Source organism: Daldinia caldariorum (assembly GCF_022478825.1).
Source record: "Daldinia caldariorum strain CBS 122874 unplaced genomic scaffold F4812scaffold_17, whole genome shotgun sequence".
In the NCBI taxonomy this organism is placed as follows: Eukaryota; Fungi; Ascomycota; class Sordariomycetes; order Xylariales; family Hypoxylaceae; genus Daldinia; species Daldinia caldariorum.
This window is the reverse complement of record NW_025953053.1, coordinates 903-14,264: the sequence shown is the minus strand read 5'-3', so window position 1 is coordinate 14,264 and position 13,362 is coordinate 903. Positions and strand designations below refer to the sequence as shown.

Genomic DNA, 13,362 nt, shown 5'->3' with positions numbered 1-13,362 from the left:
ACCTTGGGTAGTGTACTTACCTTACTTGGTAGCTAAATACAGCTAAAAGGCAGGGATTTTTAGGCTTTGACCCCCTACATGCGCATAATGTCTAGCCGGATTAGCCACTAACCTAGCCACTACGATGCACGCATAGAGGTTAGAAATATTAACTAGCCTGGTAGAGGACGCTTGAAAACGCTTGGCCATGCCACATTAGAGCATCTGTACCTTTATGTACCGCCGTACCGCCGTACTCCCCCAGGAAGCATTGAACCAAGATCGTTCTAGCACGTGTTGGCCCCCTGTTTATCCTGATAAACCTTACCTGTTAGGATAAAGCGCCTGCATAGGTTTAATGCAGGGAAAACCACGTTTCAGCCATGAGCCAATGCGAATTTTCAATTGCATCTTCGATTTTGTTGGGCCCTTTTTTTTAATCGGAAGATCCTCTGTCTCTATCCACCCCAAAATTGAAAGCTACCTGCATACTGTAGTGTATGCATGAATGCGATGCAATGTTATGTCTAACTTTCTAACATTGGATGTATGAATAAAGAATCAACGAAAGCCTCTAATTGGAATGATGTCGCTTACGAACCTCCTCTCATGCCAACAAGATGCTGGTAGATTATGCGTTAACCAGACGGGTATGCGCATAATCTGTGTCAGAATCGCTGGATCTGCCTGTTTTTTATTATTTTTTATTACGAAGGTGGGCGAGACCGCGCATCATTGCCAATCGGAGACTAAACTACTTCCAGAATTACCTCGTACCGCCCAGAGCTCTTGGATTTTCTCTGCCAGGGACACCGACGTAGTATATGTCTTTCTCATCTTGACTTCATTTACATGCTCTCCATTCCACTCTAGGATCTCTAGCGCCATCCCTTCCATTGTGGTGAGCACGCCCGTGTATCCTAAACCGCCTTGAGAAGTCGGCTTCCTAATCTCGTCATCAGACGCGACTAGATGGGTACAAATCGAGAAAATTCCTGGCTTGAGGTGTTTTATATCCCCTTTAAGCCCGGGGAATACTCTGCGTAAAATCGGATACTTATATAGCAATTCGGTGTAGATCTCCACCGCATGCGAGAGCAGAAGCATGATAACGGGTGGCACTTTGATAATGCGAGGCGGGTGCACTGAGAGGGTTTCGATCGCGTTATACAGATCACTATACGTGATCGGTGGGTTCGGATCCGTAACCACGAACGGTCGACCAGCCTGTTTCGCGCTCTCTGTCCAAGGTTGAATAAGAGCGGCCTCATGTTGTAGGTGTGCGATAGCTACGTTTGCCCCGTGCACGAAGCTCTGTACGATATGTGATACCCAGCTATTATTTTCCCCCCACGTCAGCATGGAACTATTACGCCGCACTTATCGGGTCCCGAGAAACTTACCTAGGTATGACTGTTCTGCCGAGAGGGTCACCAACGGTATTATCTGTCGGATTTCCGTAGACGCCATTCGCAGGACGGATGCAACCCGTACGAAATTTCTCGCTACTTGAACCGCAAACGAATCTCTCCGCAACAGCTTTCGAAGCAGGGTAATTGGCATAGTATCCCTTGCGTTCTCTCAAAGGAGCATCAAAATCTTGCACATCCAGGATCTGCCAAAAGTTCCGGGGCGAGCTTGCCCAAGGAGGTACAAACGGTTCGACCGGCCGGATTGATATGGATCCGGACGATGTGGAGCTAAAAATATCGGCACCGGCTTTGCGGGCGGCCGCTAACACATTCTTTGTCCCCGTCACGTTGACGGCTTCCGGGAATGCGTACTGGAATCCGGACCTCTCGGAAGCTAGAATGACAGCCGCGGTATGGAAAACCGTCAGCGGTAAATGCGACACTCTTGGATTCCAGGGACGCGCAAAAGCGGCATCGACAGAATTAGATGATGTGATATCAGCTTGTACGAATTCGACCTCCGTAGCCGGTCCAGAGCACATATCATTGCGCTCGGTCTTCCGAATGTCAATGATTCGAATAGCCTCTGGGGAGTTGCCGCGAGCTAGAAGTTGGAGCACGATAAAGCCACCCACAAGCCCTGAATATGACGTTGAAAGTTTAGACAATTTTTCCATTTTTGTTTTTCAAGGGTAGGTCGTTGGGTTAGAAATGCTTACCTGAGCCTCCCGTCACAACGTAGCGACGCTCTAATTTAGGCGGAAGTTTGTTAGCATAATTTATCGGGTTCTCTTGCAACCGTCTATAAGCTCCCTTGAGTTGGTCCTTCGTCCAGCGAGAAGCCGACAACTTCCTAACCTCATCTGGCGTTCGGCTTAGAAGTTGGTTGATTCGGAAAAGGTAGAGTATTACAACCACCGGTATCGTTCAGAGAGTTGTGAACGCCCACCCAGCCACCTCGAACATGGCGACAGGTCTAATAAGATATGCGCATTAGCTAACTGCTAGTAGGTACCTGTAACGATGCGTGAAAGTCGAAATTTTCAAAGTTTCAAAGTGTCACCGGATGCGACGGGTGATTTTCAATGTTTTGAGATTTTATGCCTAATGGAATAAAATTATGAATTATGCAATTACCTACCCTACACCCTAACTTGGCACTCCCCACTCCATATGCCCCCTTTTACAATCTCCTTTCAAATGCTATCCCTTACATCAGACGACTATGAGAATAGCTATCATATTCTAACAATACAACCTAAAGACCAATAGGAAAATACCGTCGCTGCTCGAATATGCGGCCCTTACCTGATAAAAAAAGAAAATTAATACAATCACAATATTCCTACCAGCATAGCTTGCTGGAGCCACCTGCATCTTTCACCCTTCAAATCATCTGTCCCTATCCTAAACCCTTGACTCCCCAATTCTAGTACTGTCGAATTGGGCCCGTATTTCTGGAAATGCGGCCTATTCGACACAGAGTTTGGGTTCCCAGTCTGAGCAAATGAGACGATGTAGTCCTGCAGTTGCGTTGCTAGGCCTTGATCGACTTTGTACCCGCTATGCAGCGTGTTCGTATCGCCGTTGAAGAAGACGTATGGTACGTCGTCAGCGTACCAGCCTGGAGGATGCGTGAACACGAGATTGAAAGTGTCATTCTGTAGCGCTGTCGAGAGATACCATGTTGTACACGGTCCTCCATGGGTACGTGCCATTCATTACGTTGGGATACAGTCGCCGACTCTCAAGCATAAAGTTAACGGTTTTTTTAGAGGTTGTTGGCATGTTTTGCTTCACGTATAACCGCAAATCGGCTGCGGTAGTTATGTTCGGGAGGAAAGGTACGGATTCGTGCGATGTATGGCTTAGGAGCAGCTGATTCCGGGACATTACGCTTGACGACTGGCCCTATATTATAGGAGGAAAAGGTGACTCACTTGGACCGTACGATCGAATTTACCTTTGTAAATTAACTTCTGCGGAATGTCCGTCACGAATGAGCCGTCAGGTCCGGGTCCAAAGCCAAACGTACCCATCGGGGCCAAAGTGACAGTAGCTTGGTTGATAGCCTGTAGCAGGTCGACGGGTAATTTACGAAGCTGACTTACGCTATCAATCTCGTACCCGACTAATTTAGACGCCTCTACCAATGTTCTAAGATAGTTACCACGCAAGTCAATATTCCATTGGAATCCGGGCGACTGAATAATCGCTTTCAGAAATGGGGAAGCCTTCGACCCGTCAAATGCAGTAAGCTGGTGGACGATACTCGCAGCACCCGCGCTTTCACCCATAACCGTCACTCTGCCCGGACCGCCTCCGAATAAGACGATGTATTTCTGTATCCAATCCAAAGCTTGTCGCTGGTCGTAAAGTCCCAGGTTCGGCGTAACATCACCGCCGGATAGCTAACCGTACATCCTTAACTGGTAATTAATCGAGACTACGATGGTCCCCTGTGGACATATCTTTTGAGATCTAGCAATCAAGCTTGCTGGGTTATCGTACAGATTCTTAGACCCGTACGTGAAGCCGTCACCATGGATCCATACGAGGACAGATGCTGGAAGGCCATAGTTAGAATTTATGTGCGTAAACCAAAGCATGCCAACAGAATCACGAAGATGACATACCATTTGCAGCAGGACCCTCGTCAAAAATGTTCGCAGGCACATAGACATCAAGTACCAGACATGCCTCCGTCTGGCCCAGTTGGTTGTTGAGCAAAGACGCTATCCTCTTTTTATCGACCCCTATGCGCTTTGCCATGAGGTCAATAAGCCACTGCGGATAAGCCTGAGGGCACATGACAACATCATCGTTTCCATGTCCATGGGCCGGGACACCCTGACTTTGGACGATAGGGACTGGCTTTGAGAAGCGCAGCTCACCAACAGGCTGCTGCGCATATGGGATGTTGTTAAAGATGTAGTAATCTCCAGTTTTCTATAAAGGTTGTCAGTATTGCGCTCGCAAAACCACCTAGTTTTCACTTTGTTTATTCGTAGTCGATCATATTGACTATGCAGGATATATGACAGAGCTAGTTAGTTTCCTGTTTTTAGACTACTAACATTCATCGATCCTCGACGAACTTCGTATCCCAAGTCCACGGACGGCTGGAACTCTGCCCCTCCATCTCGACCGAGAACCAACGGGAAGATTCTTGCAGAAATTGCTAAGTAAAGCCATGGAAGCCTCTTGAAATTTGCCATTTCGTTAATGCCGGGCAAGTATGATATAGGCGAAGTAAGTTGGAAGGCGAAGAGGATATCCGTCAAAGGAAGACCAAAAAGGCACGGATACTAGGGAATTGAATATATATAAGGTATATAGGTACTCCTTCTAGGCCTCCTAGCCTAGTGCGCTTGTCGGCCGTGCTATGGTTTGGACACAACGAAGGTTCTGCGCGCCTACGAACGACCTGACCGCATAGACTTCTGGTAGACGTAAGCCTCCGGAATACTAGGCGGACCATGCTCAGTGGTATCTAACTAGCTGGGGTCTAATCCGCTCCTAAGTGAGTGTAATGTCGGTTGGATGTTTCCTGCTTGTAAGTTAGAATAGAAACTTTGCCTGAGCGAAGATCTGTCGTTCGCAGAATATGCCTTGATAGACACTTAATCAGGGGCAAACCATAGGAATAAATAACTTAATTAATCATGACGCCAACTTATTACGTTGGTGCTACACAGACCGCAGGGCCTGTATGCCGAGATAAGAAGTTTCATCTAAAACGTTAAACGACATATTCTGTGGTTATTACTCATACTAGCATTTCATATGCTCGCACCGATCTGTGTGGCGGATCACTAAGGAATGCGCTGCTTCTCCGCATTGTCATTATATGACAGACGCTTAACAGACCGAAAAGTAATAGCCACCCGAAGTAATTATTCAGTGATAGATTGACTTTGATAGCTAGCAGCAGAGGTTGGCCACTTGTATCGTCTCAAACGACGGGGATCATTTTCTAATACCAGCCAAGATAAACCTTTCGACTTAAAATAGACGCGTAAGGTCGTGTAAAGTGACGACGGCATCGAACAACAACTGTGCCAATTTAAAGCATCCATGGACAGATATAGCTGGTTGTCCTACTAGAAGCCTAGTGGGCGTCCTCAAACCATCACATGCTTCACAGATTATGAGGTCTTTGCTTTAGGTAGATTATTCTATCGAGTAACGCACTTGGATACATACCAAAGGATAACTGCGCTACCCAAGGGTCCTTCTGAATGCTACGAAGCTCCATTTCGCGCAGGATCGATCAAAGACCCCTCGCATCCGAGGCATCTCGCTGCCAGCATCACTTTCAATTCATTTCTCTTCGTTCACGGTTCCTTCTTTATCCCCGTCCGAGTTGAAGAGAGTTTCCTGGGCTGTAGGACCCAAGTTAGAACCCAAAGCTCTCAAATAGATTGTAGGAGATGTTATTTTAGGGTTACTTACCACTCCAAAGCTCCGAGTACAGCCCTCCTTGATCGATAAGCTCTTTGTGCGTTCCCTGCTCGGCAACTCTCCCTTCCCTCAACACGATGATCAGATCGGCATCATATATAGTCCGTAGCCGATGCGCCACGAACACGCTCGTTCGCGCCTTTTCCCGGAGGATGCTATTGATGTTCTGCATGAGCGCCTGTTCGGTATGCGTATCCAACGCGCTGGTCGCCTCGTCGAAGAATAAGAGCGGCGGGTCCTTTAGCAGCAATCTAGAAACAGCGAGGCGCTGCTTCTCCCCCCCACTGATCATCAAGCCCCTTTCGCCAACTTTGGTATGATAGCCAGCAGGCCAGCTAGAAATAATGTCGTGGATACGAGCACGTTTAGCAGCTGCGATCACCCGGTCTTCGGGCGCCGAGAGATCGCCGTATCTGATGTTGTGTTCGACCGTATCGTTAAAGAGGGGAGTATCTTGCGGGACGACGCCAATCGACTTTCTCAGGGACTCCAGCGTAACGTGACGAATGTCTTGGTCATCTATGAGAATGCGACCATTCTCGACGTCGTAGTAGCGGAAAAGGAGTCTTAATATTGTAGACTTTCCACATCCGCTCGGACCTACGATAGCGACCTTCTTACCGGCGGGGATCGTCATCGTCAGATCTCGAAGGATGGGGCGCTCCGCATTGTAGCCAAAATTGACATTCTGAAACTTGATTTCGCCTCCCTTGAAAAGATGGAGCGGCTTCGCGTCGGGGAGCTCCTTGACGGTAACGTTGACCTTTTGTAAGTTGAAAAGAGTCTCCATGTCAAGAAGGGATTGCCTAAGCTCTCGGTAAACCGACCCTAGAAAGTTCAACGGGACGGAAAGCTGGAAGACGAGCTGGTTGACCATGACGAGATCGCCAACAGTCAGAGAACCGCTTGCTACACCATTGGCGGCGAGGTACATCATAGCTGTTAGGGCGCTGGAGAAGATAATATTCTGGCCGCTGTTGAGCAATGCCAACGAAGTCGCAACTTTGATAGAGCTCTTCTCGTATTCCCGAAGCGCCTTGTCATACCTAGAAACTTCAAACTTCTCGTTGTTGAAATATTTAACGGCCTCGTAGTTTATCAGAGAGTCGACAGCTACCGTCGAGGCCTTGTTATCCGCAGCGTTAGCCTGCCTCCGGAATTTGGTTCTCCAAGAGGTGGTCCAGATCGTAAAAGCAGTATACGCGGTCATCGTAACGGCCGTGATGGCAGCGTATTTCGCTCCGTACTGCCAAGTCAGGATTCCGCACACCATACCAATCTCCAAAGCCGTAGGGAAGATATGGAAGACCATACTGGTGAGTAGGAAGCTGATGCCCTTAGTACCCCGATCAATGGCCCTCGTCAGGCCACCGGTCTGCTTGGTGAGATGGAAGTTTAGATCTAAGCGAAGTAAATGGTCAAAGACGTTGCGGGCAACCCTCCGTATGGCTTTCTGCGCCACTGAAGCGAACACGGCGTTTCGCAGCTCTTGGAACACGGTAGCTCCTATTCTCGTCGCGCCATAAGCTAATATCATGCTTCCCGCAATCATAGCGGCGGTGCCACCCGTCTCCCCTACGTCAATATTCATAGCATCCACAATGCTCTTGAAGTAGAAGGGCACCTGAACATTTAGCACCTTGGCTCCGACTAGAAGCGCGACGGCTAACGACACACGTAGCTTCGTGCCCACGTTATCCTTCGGCCACAAGTAATGCGCCATCTCTCTCATTATCGCCCAATCCGCCTTCCGTTGTTCCTGCGCGCTTTTGTCGACCGCAGCAAGAGGATCTTTCTGCGTCGTGGCGGGCTTCTTGGAGGCATTCGAACTGAACTTGGCTATACCCGGTTGCGTTTTCCAGGTTCGATTGAAGATGTGAGACTTCCGCGAGGAACAGTGCGACGTAGGGAATACACGCGACGGCGCAAGCCGCGGATTCAATTGGGGTCGGTTCAAGCCGAGGCAGGCCGGGCAAGGGGCGGTACCCCGGAGGACCATTCTGACGACCATGACTACGGAGATATATCATCGAACATCGTGAGTGACGTATGAGCGTAGGAATCCCGAGGTAAGTCGGTTGGGGAGGTCGTGGATCTATTCAATAAGAACTCAGCCAGACGAATATATTTAGTTAAATACCTCTGTTAACGGCACTGGACATACCTACCTACCTAGGTACCTAATGACGTCGGATGTATCGGAAACGAATTGTCTGGACTGGCGAGGAATATCTCAAGAAAAAGTAAAAAATATCTAACGTAGGGCCAGGTAGGTAATTGTAACTTCTCCGGGTAACGAAGCAGTAAGTAAAGGCCTGGCGTATTTTTGCGACTTTATAAGATGGGAGGGATGGAGGGGCTCCCTACGTCAGATCCCGCAGGCATTGCGCGACTATCCGTTAGCGCATTATACGGGGTAACTTTCCCGATATTGTGGTGAAGTTAGGTACCTCTAACTGGAACCTAACTTGGGTAGGTAGGTACCTAAGGTACCCTCTAGGTAGGTATTGTACCTGGTATTGTACCTAAAGTTACACGCCAAGTTACTAGGTAGGTACCTAGGTAGGTGTCGCCTATTTAGACTTTTCGAGTTAGTTGCGAAAGCAAACATGAAGCTCAAAACGAAGTCCTTCCAACCCACTTATTAGTTTAGTTTTGACATAAAATTTATCGAGGTTGAATAAAACAAGGTAAGTTACCTTGGTACCTATACAAGTAGGTGCCTATATATCTCAGACGTTATCGCCATATTAACTGTAATGATCTTCAAAGGCTCTAACAGTCGTCCGTATATTACATAAAACGTAAGCACTTCACCGGCCTCCTCCCAAGGTGTTCTCGCGTCCTATTTTGATGCGCTTGCGTGTGATAGGCAGGTACCTAGGTAGGTACGCATCTTTATCGCTTCCTAAATCTATTCCCAAATTCAAAATCAATGGCCTACGCGCTCATCAATCAATAGGCCCACTAACTTCACCTCTTGAAGAGGGCCGCAAGCCTGCGAGACCTACGTAGTGGTCTTCTCACTTCAGGCTCAGTCGGTTCTTGACGTGGTGGTAAAAAGCTGCGAGAAATCGAATTCGCTGGTTGGTTTGGGGTAAATGCTAAGTCTCGAGACGACCCTTCGCCCTCCGCGCGGGAATCCGGAGGCGAGGCAGGGAGAGCTTGCTGATCCGAGGCCTCACTTTGTCCGGCCGATGATTCAGGAGGCGGAATATTCAGGGCGGCTAGTCCTTCTTGAACCCACTGGTAAAGCTCCTTAGCCTCGACAACGAGATGCGGATCGTCAACATCGATCTCGGCCGCGGCCTTTCTGCAGACGAAGTCCTCGAGCGTAAGGCGCAATCCGCCGGCGGAAGGGTTGAGCTGCCCCTGTTCATCTTGGAACACCTGCTTATAGCTTAGAATAAAGTGCCCCTATAAACATCAAACTCCTACCTAGAACTGGGCAACATACTTCATTATTCACGCTCATCTCGACTCTCAGCTTGTTATCCGAGGTCCAATTTGCCCTCCATACCGAGAGTTTGGCTTCCCCTGCCATCTTCTTTCGCCGCTTTTCGTAAGTATCGTTCACGTCGATACAGATCACAGTCCTGACACCGCCTTTAGTTTTGGTTATAAATTCCTTTGCCCGCTTTGGCAACTCCTTCACCTTTTGCGACCAAGAAATTTCTATGAGCAGTCCTGGATATTCGCAGCCATCAAATTGAATGCTCTCATCCGGGCTTTTCCCATGAGGTGTCCGTTTGAAGCAGATCCTAGCCGACCCTGTTTCGTAGTACGCTTTACTCAGGATCCCGTCCGGATTAGTATTGTCCCTCTTGAGCTCATCTATCCAATTCGCTAGCCTCCTATGAATTTTCCTAGATACGTGTTCGTGGAGCTTTGAATTCATGCGAAAGACAATATGATCTATTCTTCCAATGCGATAGGGATAGTCATAACTATAGCATCGTCAAAACAAGGGCGAGACTAAACTCGAGATTCACCTACCACAGATCGTGCTCGAAATACCTTTTCAGCTCTTCATCTCCAGTTTCCAGCCTATCAATTAGCACCGCGAAGTCCGACTCTGATAACTCCTTTACTATCAGAATGTCATCCGTCGAGTACTCTTCGTTTTTCAACTGCTTTACTATAGAGAGAACCTCTAGGACTCGCCGCTGCTGAGCGTCTCGAGCCGCTCGGGCCGCTGTTGGCCGGCTTAGTATTCGGCGCGATTCCAGATTGTCAAGCCTATCTTGGGTAGGAGATAATAACGAAGCCCCTTCTCTTGATCTTTTTATATCTCCTCTCTTCCAGATTCTCGATGAAGGTTGAGGCGAATCAGGGTTAGACCTATTCGGTCGTGGCGATGGCGTATAGAAATTCCAGTCTTGGTTACTACAAGTTTCTGGGGAACGTTCCGAGTTGGACAACGTGGGCCGGTTGTATGCTGGTGCTAACCGTTTCTCAAGCCAATCCCATGCGCGACTAAACGAAGTGGGAGATGGTGGCGATCTTGATAGACTGATTCCCGAGTCTGATCTAGGCGAAAGCGGAGAAGTAGAATCTTGCGATCTGTGCGGGCGGATGAAGTTTGTAATATGGTCTATCACCCTAGGCATTTTGGAACGAGAGGACGGGAGCGAAAGCGGTCCTCGAAGTGCCTTCTGGTAGCGGGGAGAAGCGTGTTTAATACGACAACTGAGTGTTGGAAGTTTTGGAGTAAGCTTATAGCCAACATCCCATACCAGCTGCGACCTCGAGCTTCTTCCAGCCAGAGCTCCTATCTCGGACGCGCACGGTGTCTCTCTTGCAGCGAAGCAGCACATCCCGAAGCTCGCATTGGGCAGACCCCGCTCGAGACCGACGCGGAGTTATACCAATTGTAACCGCATACAGCCATCAGACCTGGATATAACGGTCCGGGGATGTGACTCCCGAAAACGAGGAAAAGGGGTCTATCGTGCTTCTCTGCCAAGGTACGTAAATGTTTTGCTAAAATATCATTTCGATTATTTCCGAGATCTAATTAAATCGATTCGAGTGTCACACGTGTGATATTCAACCGTATCCGCTACTCGTCTGCATATCATAACTTAATATTGCTCGTATTATTACCATCGTTTTCCATACCTCAAGTATTTGTCAATACGACTAATTCTTAGCTCAAACTCCCGTTTTATCCCCTGGAAAAGAAAGCATATACCCCTTCAACGTCACCGGCTGGCCGAGCCTATGCTCTTGGGTATCTGGTTCCGTATATTCCGAGAACTCTACGAACCCAAGTTTCGCCAGGACCTTTTGACTCCCGATGTTCTGTAAATCCGTAAGGGCGTGAACCTGTTCCACAGCCTCCACCTCTTTACCCTTCCGAATAGATGATGAATGGACGCGAAGTCGAGTGCGATGTCTGGGCAAATCCCACCAGGCTTCGAGCAACGCCTTGAGGAATTCTGTTGCGTAGCCCCGACCCCAAACCTCCCGTTTAAATCGGTACCCAATCTCAGGCCAACCGCAGGACGAAGACTCCAGCGTATGAATTCCACCCTCTCCGATCAGTTCGCCCGTCGAAGGAAGGAAGACTCCCAATAAGAACGTCTCGTCGCTGCGCGGCGGCAAAAAGTCATTCAACCCTAAGCGAGTCTCTTCCACATCGCGATCAGGCCTGCCCTTCCTACTGTTGGCCATCACTTCCGGCTGCAGGCGCAACTCGTGGTATGCTTGGAGGTCATCCTCCTGCAGCGGCCGAATGAGTAGTCGTTCCGTTCGAATTGGTTTGCGGTGAGAAATTGGTGGGAGCGGCATGTGCGGAAGCGTAGTTTCTACGAAAGCCCAAGGACCTTCCATCTTGATGCTTCTTAGAATGTGATATATCCCTTAAGCGTTTGAGCCTTCTCGTTTCATCATTGTGTATATCAGGCTTGCATTTTTCAATCAAGCTTTATATACAAGTTGCCGTGCCGCAGCAAGTTCGAAATGACTCATCCGGCCTGAAAATAGTCATCGGCCTAGGAGGCGCAGAAATGTAAAGTGGTGTCCAGTAAGATACGGGGCAAATTAGCGAGAACTAACGTTGTAGCCACCTTTTTCGGACCGCGTGAAGTCTTCATTTTCCGTATACGGATTTAAAGACTTGATAGGTCTGTAAGGTACCTCCAGACGGAAGCCATCTAACACAAAGAGCAGGATTAGACCTTGCGAGTAAGACATAATTGAATGAACATGTACCATCTCACCGGAGTGGATAAAGAACAACATTTCCTTTCAACAATGTCAACGAGAACAATCTAATAACTTACGCGCGATTGATTATCCTGTCCGTAATAATGATATTGTTTATGGCGTATGATATAAGGCGCTGAAGGCTTAAGATGAGCTCGTAGAAAAGAAACACTGCTCGTTCAGCTTATAGGTGTTTCGCAGCTTTATTTACTAATTAAAAAATACATTGACATGGCTCCTTTCACCCTGTTTCAATCGTACGGCAAAAACGCGTTTGTCATCCCTAAGTGGTTAACCAATGAAGAAGGAGCAGCAGCAATAGCGGTTAGCGTATCGAAATATAGCTCTTCTCAATTATCTTAACGAAACGACAAATATCACAGGAACTTCGTTACTTATATTATTATTAGAAGTATTGTCTTCTTGATCCTTATTTCAATCCTAGTGTTAGGCGTGTTTCAACGGATGAGTTCTCGTCGGAGGAACCTCCAAACATCTGGCGTGACGGATAGAGGGCATCCCACTCCTCCTTTCCCGCAAACCTCGTCGGATGCTTGGGAGCAAGAGCTGCGGGACTGGAGAGATATGCATCGGGCGGCACCAACGGGAACATCGTATCGTTTTCTTATACCTCCGCAGCCGGCACATACCTGTTAAAGGAATATTATCTACCCACTTCAAGATAATAAAGAAGTTTTCGTCGTCGGTAGCGAAGAAGACGAGGACCTTAGAGAAAGGACTAAGAGTCCAGTGGTAATTAGTGTGTTAATAGCAAAGGTTATGCCAATAAAGGATGTGAGCAGCGACCAAAAATTAATTGATTTAGGTTCAACAAATTCGAAGGAATCCCAAAGTTCGACGTTGAGCGTATGGGATACCGTAGATAAGAAAGATTCTAAGTAGTAGGAAGTACAGTTTGAAATTAACAGCAAAATGAAGAATGGTTTAGAACGTAATAACTCTGGGTAAGAAGTATGCTAGCTTTCGTTAACTGAACAATTTAAGTAATGCTTTTACTGGACATTAACTTTATATTATAAAGTTTAGGTACTTAGTAGTAGCGAAAAGAACAGGTAACCATATTTAGCGCAGTATATCCGAACTTGTTCGGCATATTTGATAGGATTATGGTGGGCGAATCAAGAAGTTCGTCGTGGTATAACACTTTGAACGTTCTTATTAAGTACATTGTTATTAAGATAATAAATTTTCTTTATTTTATTTTATCCCTAAAATACCTGTTATGGCTCGAAGATAAGCTGTAGTTAGGGGCGTTAAGTGAAAGTTCGGGCTTTTA

General features: G+C 47.6%; 5 protein-coding genes across 5 annotated transcripts; all 5 read right to left on the bottom strand.

Annotated features, from left to right (window-relative positions):
• Nucleotides 1-415: 415 nt before the first annotated feature.
• Nucleotides 416-2,357, bottom strand: F4812DRAFT_452636 (NAD(P)-binding protein; the record flags this gene model as incomplete). Its single annotated transcript, XM_047936379.1, has 5 exons — nt 416-463; nt 832-1,315; nt 1,383-2,031; nt 2,111-2,265; nt 2,341-2,357. The coding sequence occupies 5 exons, from the start codon at nt 2,355-2,357 to the stop codon at nt 416-418; spliced, it is 1,353 nt and encodes a 450-aa protein (XP_047787122.1).
• Nucleotides 2,358-2,725: 368 nt separating this feature from the next.
• On the bottom strand, nt 2,726-4,609 carry F4812DRAFT_452635 (alpha/beta-hydrolase; the record flags this gene model as incomplete). The annotated part of the gene is made up of 6 exons (XM_047936378.1): nt 2,726-3,052; nt 3,087-3,269; nt 3,332-3,802; nt 3,842-3,957; nt 4,028-4,340; nt 4,469-4,609. 6 exons carry the CDS (start codon nt 4,607-4,609, stop codon nt 2,726-2,728), a joined length of 1,551 nt encoding a protein of 516 aa, XP_047787121.1.
• A 673-nt stretch (nt 4,610-5,282) lies between these two features.
• On the bottom strand, nt 5,283-8,332 carry F4812DRAFT_440406 (P-loop containing nucleoside triphosphate hydrolase protein). Its single transcript, XM_047935150.1, has 3 exons — nt 8,024-8,332; nt 5,847-7,964; nt 5,283-5,776 (listed from the first exon to the last, which is right to left on the bottom strand). Exons 2-3 carry the CDS (start codon nt 7,864-7,866, stop codon nt 5,715-5,717), a joined length of 2,082 nt encoding a protein of 693 aa, XP_047787120.1. The 5' UTR covers nt 7,867-7,964; nt 8,024-8,332; the 3' UTR covers nt 5,283-5,714.
• A 496-nt stretch (nt 8,333-8,828) lies between these two features.
• F4812DRAFT_462130 (uncharacterized protein) lies at nt 8,829-10,465 on the bottom strand (the record flags this gene model as incomplete). Its single annotated transcript, XM_047937986.1, has 3 exons — nt 8,829-9,245; nt 9,313-9,802; nt 9,852-10,465. The coding sequence occupies 3 exons, from the start codon at nt 10,463-10,465 to the stop codon at nt 8,829-8,831; spliced, it is 1,521 nt and encodes a 506-aa protein (XP_047787119.1).
• A 380-nt stretch (nt 10,466-10,845) lies between these two features.
• On the bottom strand, nt 10,846-12,165 carry F4812DRAFT_139397 (acyl-CoA N-acyltransferase). The gene is made up of 3 exons (XM_047929617.1): nt 12,143-12,165; nt 10,977-12,013; nt 10,846-10,925 (listed from the first exon to the last, which is right to left on the bottom strand). Exon 2 carries the CDS (start codon nt 11,688-11,690, stop codon nt 11,010-11,012), a length of 681 nt encoding a protein of 226 aa, XP_047787118.1. The 5' UTR covers nt 11,691-12,013; nt 12,143-12,165; the 3' UTR covers nt 10,846-10,925; nt 10,977-11,009.
• Nucleotides 12,166-13,362: the final 1,197 nt, after the last annotated feature.